At 39.4% G+C, this 12,758-nt stretch overlaps 1 protein-coding gene across 10 annotated transcripts in view; it reads left to right on the top strand.

Moving 5' to 3' along the window:
• The window catches only part of TNRC6C (trinucleotide repeat containing adaptor 6C), a 334,947-nt gene that overhangs the window by 246,367 nt on the left and 75,822 nt on the right, over nt 1-12,758 (top strand). For all 10 annotated transcript variants that reach the window (XM_080393279.1, XM_080393276.1, XM_080393286.1 and 7 more), the window contains one exon: nt 476-497. In XM_080393279.1, coding sequence (XP_080249405.1) covers nt 476-497 — 22 coding nt within the window. The remainder of the gene's footprint in view (nt 1-475; nt 498-12,758) is intronic.

Genomic DNA, 12,758 nt, shown 5'->3' with positions numbered 1-12,758 from the left:
ATGTGGATAGGAATTGATCACTGTCTTTTCCAGGTTAAAAACTAGGCATTATTAAAAAAAAAAAAAAAAAAAGTGGATAGATTCCAAATGGATTAGAAAGGGTAGGTCTTCACAAAACGTGCAGTTAATCCATGTAAGATAATGGTGTGTATGAATTCAAAAGGATACAGGACAATGCATGGAAGTCAATTCTGCTGAGTGTTAAAAAGGTCATAAATGTACCATTTGGTTCAGGATTTATACTGTCTCTTTGGCCTCTGCTTTTGGCTTCCATCAGCCAAGTGTAGCTGTTCCATTAGACGAGGTATATGCTCCTAATATCTGGATTTAAACTAACATTCTCCAATCCTTAGTTCAGACTAATGCTGATTTATGTAAGCAGTTCCTGCAAAAAGTTAGACCTGCAGCCCTATAATCATTAGGTATCATTTTGAATATTAAGTAGTTGATTTGTTTTGTTCTTTTCTTCTTTCAGGCTGCTGAACAAAAAACCAAAGGTAAATTCATGTTTATTCTTGGTGAACCGTTTGGTATTTTTGTAAGTTCATTTAAAAAATGTGCTTGTACTTTCTATTCCTTGTATCTTTTTAATGGGGAGAGTATATCTTACCAGGATAATTCTGTTCGTAGAGTTTTGTTGAAGGAGCTGACTATGTTTGTATTATCAGCATAAGCTTTTTCTTTGCTTATCTTGCTAGGTATTACGTGACACATTTTTGACAAGAATATATGGATTAAATTTCCGTGAAATATAAGAATGTATGTCATCTTTTTTGTCTAATGTCAAGACAGATGTAGTTTTCTACTTAGTTGCTAGTAGTTATTTATCTGTTTCAGAGACAACTAATTGCCACCAAAAAGGGTGGTGAATCTCTCCCCCTGCATGCATGATTCAACTCATTGAACTTAGAAGAAAGCTGTTTCCCTCACTGCCTTTTTTCCTCTCCATGTGGGTTTTCTACATGAGTGAATTGAACTGGTTTGCAGCACAGATGAGCAAGGCATTCTCCTTTTTGGGGCAGTGAACTCCTAGGTGCTCTAGGAGAAATGTTAATGAAGCTATGGCCTCAAAAAGGGTGAGGAAGAGAGTCAAGGTAATGCCTCTCTTCTGCAACTGTTGGCGAACAGTTGTTTTAGCTGGTCTGTCCTTTGATTTACATGGCACCACACAGAACTCAGGGCTGTGGAACAGTTCTGAACGAGTTAATATGCACTGTTACTTATTGCTGGGTAATTAGGTGACAGACAAGTACAGCTTCCCAGATTCCCAAAGACTGGGAATTTAGAGAAGAGCCAAGCCTAACATATGGGGTTGACAAAACAACTTATGTTTCAAACACTTCTTATGTGTTTATACAGCAGAATTTAAGTATTGCTTCAGTAATACTGCATTCAGAAAAATAGTCTTAACTCCATAACAAAGAAACTCTAACAAGTAATTTATTGAAATTATGTCCTTTTCTTTCCAAATTGTTCTTTCATAGAAAGTATGAAATTAGAAAATTTTCATCTGAATTGTGTTGCATCTGCCCTGTAAGATCTCATGTAGTTCGTAACAGTGGATTTTGTTGTCAGGAGAAGAAGGTAGCAGAAATAGCTAAGCCCCTCAAAATCTTCATTGAATGAAAAAATTCAGAATTAAAGATACATCAGAGCAATTTCTATCTAAATGGAATATTTCTGTTTCCACGCTACTACGTGTTTTGTTCTCTGTATCCACTCATTTCTGTGTGAAAAGGTTTCACTGTTCTATAATGTATTATAATGACTTTTTAATGTCATAATTCAATGGTGGATGTTTTTGCTGTCAAAGTAACTAAGTTAATTTTCAGGTGTTAATACAGTGGCTCTTCATTTCTGTTAATATTGAAACACAGTGCCTCTGCTTTCCTCTGTGGGATATTGTTATTTCTGTCTTTGTTGTGACAGCTTTGTTTTTAATTGCTTGAAAATGTCAAGTTTAAGTTTTCAAAAGTAGCACGATAGTAACTCCAGGTTTTCAGGTACACTTGTGAGCTAATTTCTTTCAAATTTAGGGAATGCGTTCCTCCATCTGTTTGGGGTATTTTTTTTGTCCATTATCTTTGTATTTAGGCATCCCGTGCTACTGCTATAAAATATGAATTGGGCAGAAGATAGCAGTAAGTAGCAGTAGTTATGTTAAAGATTAAGCAGTCCTAGCTTTTATTGTTTCATCTATCAGAAGCAGCAATGCACCTTTTTGTAGGCTTTGCTGGAAAGAGTTGACCTGGCCTGTAGAGGAACCAAATGGCTCCTGTTCGTGGGCAGCACAAGGGGCAGTGGTTACAGTGGCTAATTACAGCCATGTGGCTGACCCTTCTAATTGCCTTTGGCAGGCAACTGCTAGATGCTTTTAGTTTGCTCTGTGGGAATGTCTTATTTCCACTTCATGATGCGGTTTTCTTACATTTATCCTTAAGAGGGTTGTACACAAGCTTATGGTAGGTAGCAGGAATTTCTTAAAATATAGAAAATATTAATTCTAAATGTGAATGAATATTTTTCATACAATATTCAAAGTTGACTGTAAACTTTTAATTCAGTACTGCACCAAGTTACGTTGTTTTAATACATTTTTAAGTATGTTATTTTGATACATTTTTAAAGTTGAATGACAAATGTTACTAGAATTAAAAGGCAGTACGGGGATCATAATTGAATTTATTTATTTCGTATCTGGGACACAGCAATTAAATTCTTTGTAAAGACAGGATAACACAGTAAAACTGGGTGAATTGACTGCAGCAGGTACTGCATGCCAATGTACAGGGTGTATTAAGTCAAAGACTAAAACTAGGCTGGAACTGAACCTTTTGCAAAACATTCCTATTCTAGATTTCAGAAGGACAAGATCTTTATGAATGTGACTTAATGTAGCTGCTTGTGGTAACTTAGGAAAAAAACCCCACGCTTCATTTTATGTATGTGTCATTCAGTTGTGCAACTGGGTTGCTATAGCAGTGATTGATGCTTAACACTGTTTGGGTCATATTGGAGAAAACTGTTACACATATGGGATATGGAAGGATTTTTTCTGGTTTTGTTTTTCGGCTGATTGGAGACAGTGTGTTTGTTCTGTTTCTTGTTTGCTCTCAGCAGTATTTTTGAAGCAGAAGGTGCTTTCTTGTAGTAGCTAGGATGGGACAAACAGTGGGACTTGTTAAGCAGTAGGAAAGTTAGCCCATGGCTTATTCTGTACTAAAAACATATGCTGTGATCAAGGTGCTTTTTAATTAATGTTAAGATTTTGAATTACTTCTCTAGCACAATGGAAAATGTGGAGATACTGTCCTATCTAATAATTAACTCAAAGGCTTTGTATGTGTAGTAATAATTAGCTCTAAGATGGTACTGGCTGTTGCATGTTCAGTCGCTGGTGAGGCCTCTGGAAAGAGAAACTAGTAAAGAGGAAGGAGGTTTCCTGTGGGGGGGTGTACGGTGTGTTGTCAGTTAAATACTGCTCTGAGGCCTCAGACTGAGCTGAATGTTTCCATTTGTGATGTGGAACACAAACCCCTTCCAAAATAAACATGTGTTCCACCAATAGAGGAAAGGTATGTGGCTGCTTCTGGAGTTACTGGTCCAGGGGTAGGAAGTGGTCCCTTACACAGCTCTTGTGTCTGTTTAAACAAATTACTTTTTTCTGTTTAAACAAGGATCCAACTCTTTAAAGTCTTCTCTACATAACAGCTGCTTCAGTTTCTACTTTTCTTCTGCAACATTGTCTGCCAGAGTATTTTTGTTAGGCTGACTCTTATAAATACCCTGTTGGCAACAATTCTAGGGAATGTGTGAAAGGAAAAAAAGATTGAAGAGCTGATAAGTAGCTGAAATGTTTCTCAATTACTTGAAAACAAATGAAAGTAGTCTTCCTGTTCAGCTGGAGAGGAGCACTGCAGAATTAGATGAGGTGGGAAATCAACATGTTTTTATTGCCCACTGTGCATTTGTGCTTCCACATTACTGTTCTTTTATGGTATTTTTTTTGAGAACAGGACTATTGAGCACAGCCTATTAGTGTTTATTTTAAATATGTAAACTCTTGCCAGTTTATATGCACTTCATAAAGAAACTTTGTGTATAAGGGCTTTTGTAATGAAAACACTCAGCTGTAACTACCAGTAAAAGTTTTGTACTGTTTGGTAAATAGTCACTAGTATGGTAAATGGCTGTTACTCACTAACTACAGGGGACTTCTAAGAGACTGATGCTTGTGGTAAATACTATGAGGTCAACGTATTTTGCTGCCTAACTCTTCTAGCCATCTTGTTCAGGTTTAGTCAGCACATAGGTGAACTGTTCCTTTACTGCTTTACTCCCATCCCAGCTGAATTCTATGTCTAAAAGTTGAAGTGTTGGTATAAAATAGCTTAAGTGGGTTGTTACTCAGACATCTGCCACAGTAATTGAAAAGCAAAATACCTATCCAATTCTCCAGCATTATCTACAATGAAGGTAAGTGTTAAATCTGCAAGCACAGAAGTAAAAAAGATTTTTTTAGTCTAACATAGGAGATACTTCAGTAAACATTTGATTAGAAACATTAATCTGGAAGATACTTTTTTTTCCCCTTTAGTCTAAAGCAGATGGCCAGTCTCTGCCTCTTTGAACTTCATGGTACTTGTAGGTCTGTCTTTAGCGTGTTCGTGGCATGGGGCATGGAAGAGAGATGTGGACTTTCCAAGGGGAAAATGGGAACTTCAGCTCACTGCTTGTGGGATTCCCGAAGCAGGATTGCACGAGATGGAATAGCTGCAATAATCCTGGGATTCAGCAGCCTGTCCAGTGCTGCCCATCCTCTGTTAAGGTGGTGCAGTGTATCCTGAGCTGAACATCATTCCCCACTTGTGCTCTGTTTCTGGAGCTTTCCCCTCGTCTTGAGACTCCTCATTTTATGAGGATTTTAATATGCAACTTGCAGAGTCAGGAAGGTTGTTAGCAGACTGAGACATTATTCTGCCAAGGTAGACACTTTAACATGTTTTATTTCGGGGGGCTTAAAAATAACAGAAAGCATTTAACAGTATGTGGTTGCTTGATAAGCCATTTATGGTGTCGCAAGTGTTGGCATACTTTCTTCAGATTATTTTTAAAATTTGCCTAGCATTTTTTTATACTACAAGCAGTACTGTCTATTTTATCTGGAGGAGCATGGTCAACTGTATTGTAAATGGGAGTTAAAAGGAAAAAAAGAATGAAGGGAAAGATCTGAGATCCTGTCACCTGCGCTGGCATTTCTGTTTGGATGGCAGAAGCAGTGGAATCCCTTTCTTGAAAGCCAGGTATTTTCATTTCCAAATCAACCATGTAGATGGTTGCATCGTTTTAAATTGATTCTTTACTTACCCTGCCCAAATAGGCTGTTAGTGTTCTCTGTGTGAACTTGTTTGGATGTGAATTACCTTCCTGTAACCTAACGCTTAGTTCTGTTCATACAGAAATGCAGTTTCATGTACATTGATGATGTGCTTTTTCTGGCTGAGGTAGATATTACAGATGTTTAATGGTAATACTGTAGGAAGTAAGGAAAACTAAACTTTATAGAGAATTTAATCAGTATTTTAAGTATAGTCATGAGTATATAGTCATAAGTAACACAATCGGTCTTTTCTTTTTAAAAAAAAAAAAGTTTTGAGTTTTCCTAGATTGTGTCATATTATTGTAGGAACCAGTAGAGGTTCATACATAAGATTAGAAAATGTGTTTCAACCTACAAATGAGGTATGATTTACAACAGACTTACAACCTCTGACTCATTTGAGTATTTATAGCTTATGCTTGAATATCTGCCTCTGCCATCTTGTTAGTTAAGTGCTGTGTTTGTACTGAACTGCTGAACATTGTAGTGACAAAATGTGCCATAAATCATCATTGCAGGAGGAGGGGGAGCACTGTAATAAGTTCTTCAATTAGGTCTTAATATGCAGTCATTTGATAACGCAATGATAACCTATTGCCATATGTTAAGGATTTATTTAAAAAAATGTTTTCTTTTTGATAAACATTATCATCATGATGTTTTGCTATTATAAGTATCTTTAAACAAACATGAATTTGTTCTTATAAGCAAGATATCACTTCTCTGATAGAGAAGTGATTATGATTTTACAATCTGCAAAGAACAGTATCAAGATAATTTGTAGAGTCCCTGCCATAATCCTGGGTGAAAAGGAATAGAAAATACAAAGATTGGAGTGCGCAGGAAGAGAAATTCGCATATTCGAGGAGACAAAGCAAGAAGAATGAGCTGGGAGGCTTGGAGTTAACTAGTACAGAAAAAAACTTTGGTTTCCTCCTTATTGTTTCGGGTGGGCTGGCTGTGACATGCTGTCTTGAGTTGTGGTGGCAGTAGTTCAGTGCTATTTAATACACTCTTTGCTCTCACAAGTTGTAAGCAACATTATGAATATCTTGCTTCAAATGAACATTGCCATTATGAAGCAAAGGAGAAAAATTGAAGGTAACAAGTAAGTGTATGGATAATCTTTACTAAACTGCAAGCTGTATTTGCGAGCGCTTTCTGTGTTAGTCCTTGCTGGTTTGCTAGTCCCATCTAGTGATAAGTTGTAGCATTGAGAATCGGTGTCTTTTTGCAGGAGAGGGTTTGTCAAGGCTGGACACCTTGACCCTGCAACCAAGGACTGACTGTTCTGAAGGTTTAGGTCTTCTGTAGCTCTTGTGAAGCTGTGTAGATCCCTTAGCTTTTAAATGAACGGTCTTCAGGCACCAAAGCAATTATTAAAGGTTTTTGGCAAAAGCATTTATGTCTTAAAGAAAAACAAACACATGCAAAACTCCAGGGGTTCTTGAAAATAAAATGGAAACCATGAGAGATATTCTTCCTAATGTGCTCCTACCCTGAGCTGCATTTACAGGACAGCTGCCCTACGAAGAGGTGCAGAGTGCTTTGCCTAGAGTTGCTGCTGCTTCTTACTGCTCGAGTAAGCACCTCCGGTCCCATTCAGTGGTTGCTTTGTAAGCTTTGCAGATTCCTTGGCTGGATATAGAAAAGTAGGTAGGAGCTCAAGTCAGAGATCCTTGACAATTCTTATTACTCCTCAGAGGTAGTTTTTACTCCTAGAGATACTCTGTTGTAGTTTGCCATCATGCAAATTTAGGCATGTGCTTATAATACAAATACAGACAGAATATTGCTCTAGTCTTCCCTGTGGTTTGCCTTTTCTCAATTTCCGCCATTAGAAAGTGATCTGGGCTTATCAGATTGAGGACGGCAACAGCCTGACCTGTATATATTTAGTTTTAAAACTGGGAGCTTTTCAACACGAGACACAGTTGACAAAGTATTTTTCAAATGCTCTGAATGTTTTAAGGACTGATATCCTGCTTAAAGGCAGTAGGACTACATGCTTTCATCTGTCCATTGTCAAATAAATATCAAGCCTGGGATATTATCTCTACAAGAGTACTCTGTGCAAAGAGAATAAGGATAAATTAAGTAACACCAGTTTGGCTTTTCTCATCTAGACCTAATTGTCAGGGTGCCCCTTGGTGGGCAATGCCTGTCAGATAAATCCCTGGCTTGCTTTCTGAAAAACAAAACAACTGCCAGTACAGTTGTTGACAACTGAATATTCTAGAATATAAATTTTATCACAGCTACACAATGATAATAGTGGTAGTTATGATCAAACTGCATGCTGTTTTATGGTTATTTATCTGCCCACAGTGTGTGCTTTCATACTCGGCGATAGACTGCTTTTCCAGTAATGGGCATTGCCTAATGCAGTGTTTAAGCATGTAGACTGTGTAACGGTCAAACTGCTGCACTTTCTGGCATCACAACAGTTCAGACAATAGCATGTATTATGTTCTTATATCGGTCTGCTTGTCAAATAACTGTTTTCTAATTATAAACAGAATGCTGTCTGATATTTGTTGTCCATCAGAGCATATATGCCCCAGTACTAGAGACCAGGTGCATTTTTCCATTTTAACATACCAGCACTATGTTCTGTATCTAGTGATAATAACGGGGAACACCCACCTGCATCGCTTAGCTTTCTTGCCCACCCAGCAGAGTCTTGAGGTTGTTTTTCTCTTGGAAGTGGCTTTATGGCACAGCTCACCTATGTTATCAGTGTGGCCCTCCCTTTACTTTCAAAATTAAAGCCTGTCACTTGCTTTTACCCTTCTTTTAAAGAAACTTGTACATGAAGGCAGTTTCTTGTCTTCCCTGAGGACTGTCTCACTTAGGTCATTGTTTCATGGGAAACTGTTGGTTGCTGTGATGCCTTTCCATGAAAACCTGTCAGCTTTGAATTACTTGCAGTGTGCGGCCCACCTTCCATTATTAGATTATCATCTTAGTACCCTGAGGAGGCTTGTATTGCATATAAATATAATATCTGTAAGATCTGCGAACTGTAAGCTTGAAGAGAGGTTCCTCAGGAAATGCATTAGCTCAGTTTGGTAATGATTGTTCTGAGAGAGATGCCAGTTTTCTAATGTTTCTTGCTCCCTTCCTTGGGAAGGATGGAAACAGCTTCGAACTGTAACTCTAGTACATGCTCTTGGGGTAGTTACTCTACAAATGCTGAAGAGGGTTGTCTTGGGAAAATGAAGGAAACGAAGAGGTGTTCTGATTCTTCGACGCTGTGTGTGAAGCCTTTGGCCTGAGGGACCTTGACTATCTGGTGTTAACATTCCTCTGCTCTGAGAACCTGGCCTGCCTCTTGACTTCCCTGTGTTTTGCTAGATGATTTTAATGCTTTTCCTGAGTCGTTAAAGGTGGTAGCCCATACTTTGCAAATCCTACAGGACTACTTAAAATGTCTGTTTAACCAGCTCACACTCTGGTGAATGCTCTGAAGCATTCTGGCCAGGCTTGCCTGGTGCATCTGACCATTCAGATTACTCCTGAACTGGTTTAGGTGGTGTAGTGTGCGTTAGCATCCTAAGAGGTGGTTACTCATGAGGTTGATTGCAGGTCCAAGATCACCATGAAAGGAGGTGATTTTCTTTTTAAGCATCCAGCCCTGGCTTTGTGTCGTGGCAGCAGTGGCTCATACTAAGCAGTTCTTGTGGGACCTGCGTTTAATAGTACCACGAAATGCTTTGGACACTCCTCAGCTGCCCTAAGCTTGTCAGCAACCATTATTACTCTTTGCCCAAGGGGAACGGCTGAACTTGAGGCATGATTTAAGCTCATGATTGCCTCTTCCCTTGGTAACAGAAGAAGTTCTCTGTCTTATCATAGAGTTTCCTGAAGATCCATCCTCCTGTTTTCAGGATGCTTTTAATGTTTCTGACATAATTTCGGATTTGGCTGCTTCAGATTTTTTTTTTTTTTTTAATTCATCTCTATGGAGCTGAACCTTTCATCTTTCCAAGGCCAGGCAGGCTCTCATGAACTTCTGTTTGGAAGCACATGAGTTCCTAAGCTCCAGAACTGGTGAGTCCTCAACTACATTAAAAATTAAAATGCCACACTGAAGTCTTAGAATTGTAGGACTAGATATATCCCTTCAGGTGAGCAGGAAGGAATTGTCTTATCCATCTCCCCACTGCCAGACAGGCCCATCAGATGTTCTTGAAAGATGTCTTGATTATTTCTGGAAAGTCATCTTCGTACTCAGCCTGAACAGTTTTTCCTGTAACTTAAGCCCATTTTTTCTTGGCTGATTTGCCCAGTATGTGGACAGCAGATCTTTCCCCTCCCCTGCAGGGGCCTTTCTGTCTATCCTCTTTTATACGTAACAGCCCATTTAGTTGTGCCTTGTGCTAGTGTTTTCAAGCAGTTTTCCAAACCATAATAATTTATGTTTCTCTGCTTTGGAACTCCTTCCAGTTAGGTTAGTCCAGGATTATTTTTTAAATGCAGTTTCTGTATGTCGTGGTTTAACCCCAGCTGGCAACTCAGCCCCATGCAGCCGCTTGCTCACTGGCCTCACAGGGGGAAGGGGGAGAGGATCGGTGAATAAGTGGGAAAACTCGTGAGCTGTGATAAAGACAGTTTAATAGGTAAAGCAGAAGCTGCCCATACAAGCAAAGCAAAACAAGGAATTCATTCACCACTTCCCATGGGCAGGCAGGGGTTCAGCCATCGCCAGGAGAGCAGGGCTCCAGCATGTATGATGGTGAGTGACCTGGAAGACAAACACCGTAACTCCAAACGTCCCTTCCTCTTTCTTCCCTCAGCTTTGTCTGCTGAGCGTGATGCCATATGGTATGGGACATCCCTTGGGCCAGTGGGGTCAGCTGTCCTGGCTGTGTCCCCTCCCAGCTCCCTGTGCCCCCCAGCCTGCTCGCTGTGGGGTGGGTGAGGAGCAGAAGAGTCCTTGGCTCTGTGTGAGCGCTGCTCAGCAGTAACAGAAACATCCCTCCGTTATCCATGCTGTTTTCAGCACAGATCCAAAACACAGCTCCATACTAGCTACTGTGAAGAAAATTAACTCTATCGCAGCCAAAACCAGCACACTGTAATTTAAGGATTATTAAGTGACCTTTGAGTTAACCTGTGTAACTGCAACGTACTGCCGTTTACAAGTAAAATCTGAGGCTTATTTTTTGTGCCTCTCAGGCTCACTCCATTACGCCTCTGTAATCCAAGCTGTTTCATAGCAGTGCTGCTGCTGATTTTTCTCATTATCTGTCCCTCAACTCGTCTTCCTATAAGATGCTCCCAGATTTCAGATGCCTTCTTCCCTTAATTCTGTGAGGATCTTGAATTGGTACTGTGGAGTTTCTTCTTCATCTCTTCTTCTTTCTCCTCTTAGATCACTAACCATTTTCCCTCTGCAGATAGTCCTCTGAAGCATGCATTTAAATTCATTATTTACTTTAATTTCCCAACAGTTTCTGCAGAAGTTGTTTAGGCCTGATAAACAAATGATAAGAAAACTTCCTGACTGCTGGAGGTGGTAGGCTGTCCCTGCTGCATTTTCAGTTCTTTTCTGATGTACGTATGAGGGAGGCCCTTCCCTTCCGTTTGCTCTGGCATCTGAGCAGTGACTTCCCCCTCAACAAGAGAAAGTCTTCAGGGTGAAATAGGAAGAAAATAAGGTATTCGATGCTATGTTTCTGACATAGGCTCCATCATAATTCTTACCTTGGTATCTGCCATCTTCCAAGAGTAATAATTTATTTTTATTTGTTATATAGTTATTTCTAATCTTGTCCAATATTCATAATGGGAAAGCAAATGAAAAGTCTTCTTCAGCCTCCTCAGTCATTGAGCTCTTTCTTCCCAGAAAAGGATCCATGGGTGTTCTTCGCCTTTTTTCTCCCTCACTAACCAGGAGACTCCAGAACCCACATCTCTGCCTCACCTTCCCTTTAGTGTACTTCTCAGAAGTCTGTTTTGCCTTGTTACAATGTACTGCTTACTGTAGAGAGCCTGCCTGTAGCTCTGCCAGTATTTCGCTGTGAAACACAGCTGATCTCTCAGCCAGGTCAGATTTCTGCTCTTTTACTGTAGGTGAATGAGGCTTGCATCAGAAAACGTCTTGACTCATTGTGGCCATTTGGGATCACTTTCTGGCTTATTCAGAATAGATTTTTCAAAAAGCTTTAGGTGCATTTTCTGGGAAAAGATTTTTCCTAAACTCCATTGCGGAGTTTGTGGTCGTTATCCTTTTTCTGTTTGAGTAGTTGCAAGGACTGTGCTGAGGACTGCTTAGATCTCACTGGGAAGCTCTAAGTCACTCCCTCTTCAAGAAAGAGACTTCTGCCATGAAAATCACTTCAGCTTGAAGAAGAGCTTCTGTCATGGTTGGCTATGGTGGGGGCACGAACATCAAACAAAATAGAGAAATGATGTCAGAATGTCACCTGTAGATGTACAACTTGCTTACATTCTTCTGAAAAGAAAAGCAATAAAGAGAAGGTGGGTAGAGAGTGAAGATGGTTTTGTTTATTGACACAGAACTAAAACTCTTGAAAGTTTGGAAGGTATAGTAGCAATACCTTTATCAAGTTTAAAGTTAAATTTGAAAGTGTTTTAAAGCTTCCAAAATACTGATTTAATTTCTTATAAATTAAACAAGGTATTCTCACTATCTCTTGATGTCTTACAGTGTCTTGTCCATTCAGGTATGCTTTTGTGCAGTGCTAGGATAACCAAGTCAATTCCATGAGCATGTATGGCATTTCTCCAGCTTGTTCCCTGAATGCTAAAATATATTTTTGAATATGAAGACTTTGTGATTTGGTGCCTTATTATGGCTACTAAGACTTTTTTAAAATTCTAGTTCTGACTTAGAAATTCTGGATAATAATTTAGATACAGAGTAACAATGAACACTTAAATCCATAATCCCATTTTACTGATGCCTCCATGCAGGCGGGATGTTGCAAAGCTTACCTTGTTCTGCTCCATTGGATTGTCGCTGCATTCATGCACTCTTGCTTTTCTCATTTGGTTTTATGCCTGTTTTTTAACTGAGATTCAGAAAAAAAATTAATAGTTGTTTACCATGTTCTTTTAATGGAAGCCTTGACTTTCCTGTGGGTGTTTAACAGAACTTGAACTGGTGTCATTGTCACCAGGGTGGCCAGTGGCAGATATGAAAATACCGTGTGCTCCCCCTGCTGTTAGTGGCTGCCTTCTCACACCGCGATGGAGTTTCTTTTTGAAAAGTAAATAATGTGGTTTGTAATCCTGGAAGAGGGTTAATGTCAGATAGGGCCCATTTTTGCCTGAAATATCTTGGTGAGCCTTCAATATGAGTTGGTCAGGGCCATCGAGACAGCATTAATACCATCAGCTGATAATTATA

Source organism: Falco punctatus, assembly GCF_963210335.1.
Source record: "Falco punctatus genome assembly, chromosome: 1".
Classification (NCBI taxonomy): domain Eukaryota; kingdom Metazoa; phylum Chordata; class Aves; order Falconiformes; family Falconidae; genus Falco; species Falco punctatus.
This window is presented reverse-complemented; position numbering and strand designations above follow the sequence as displayed.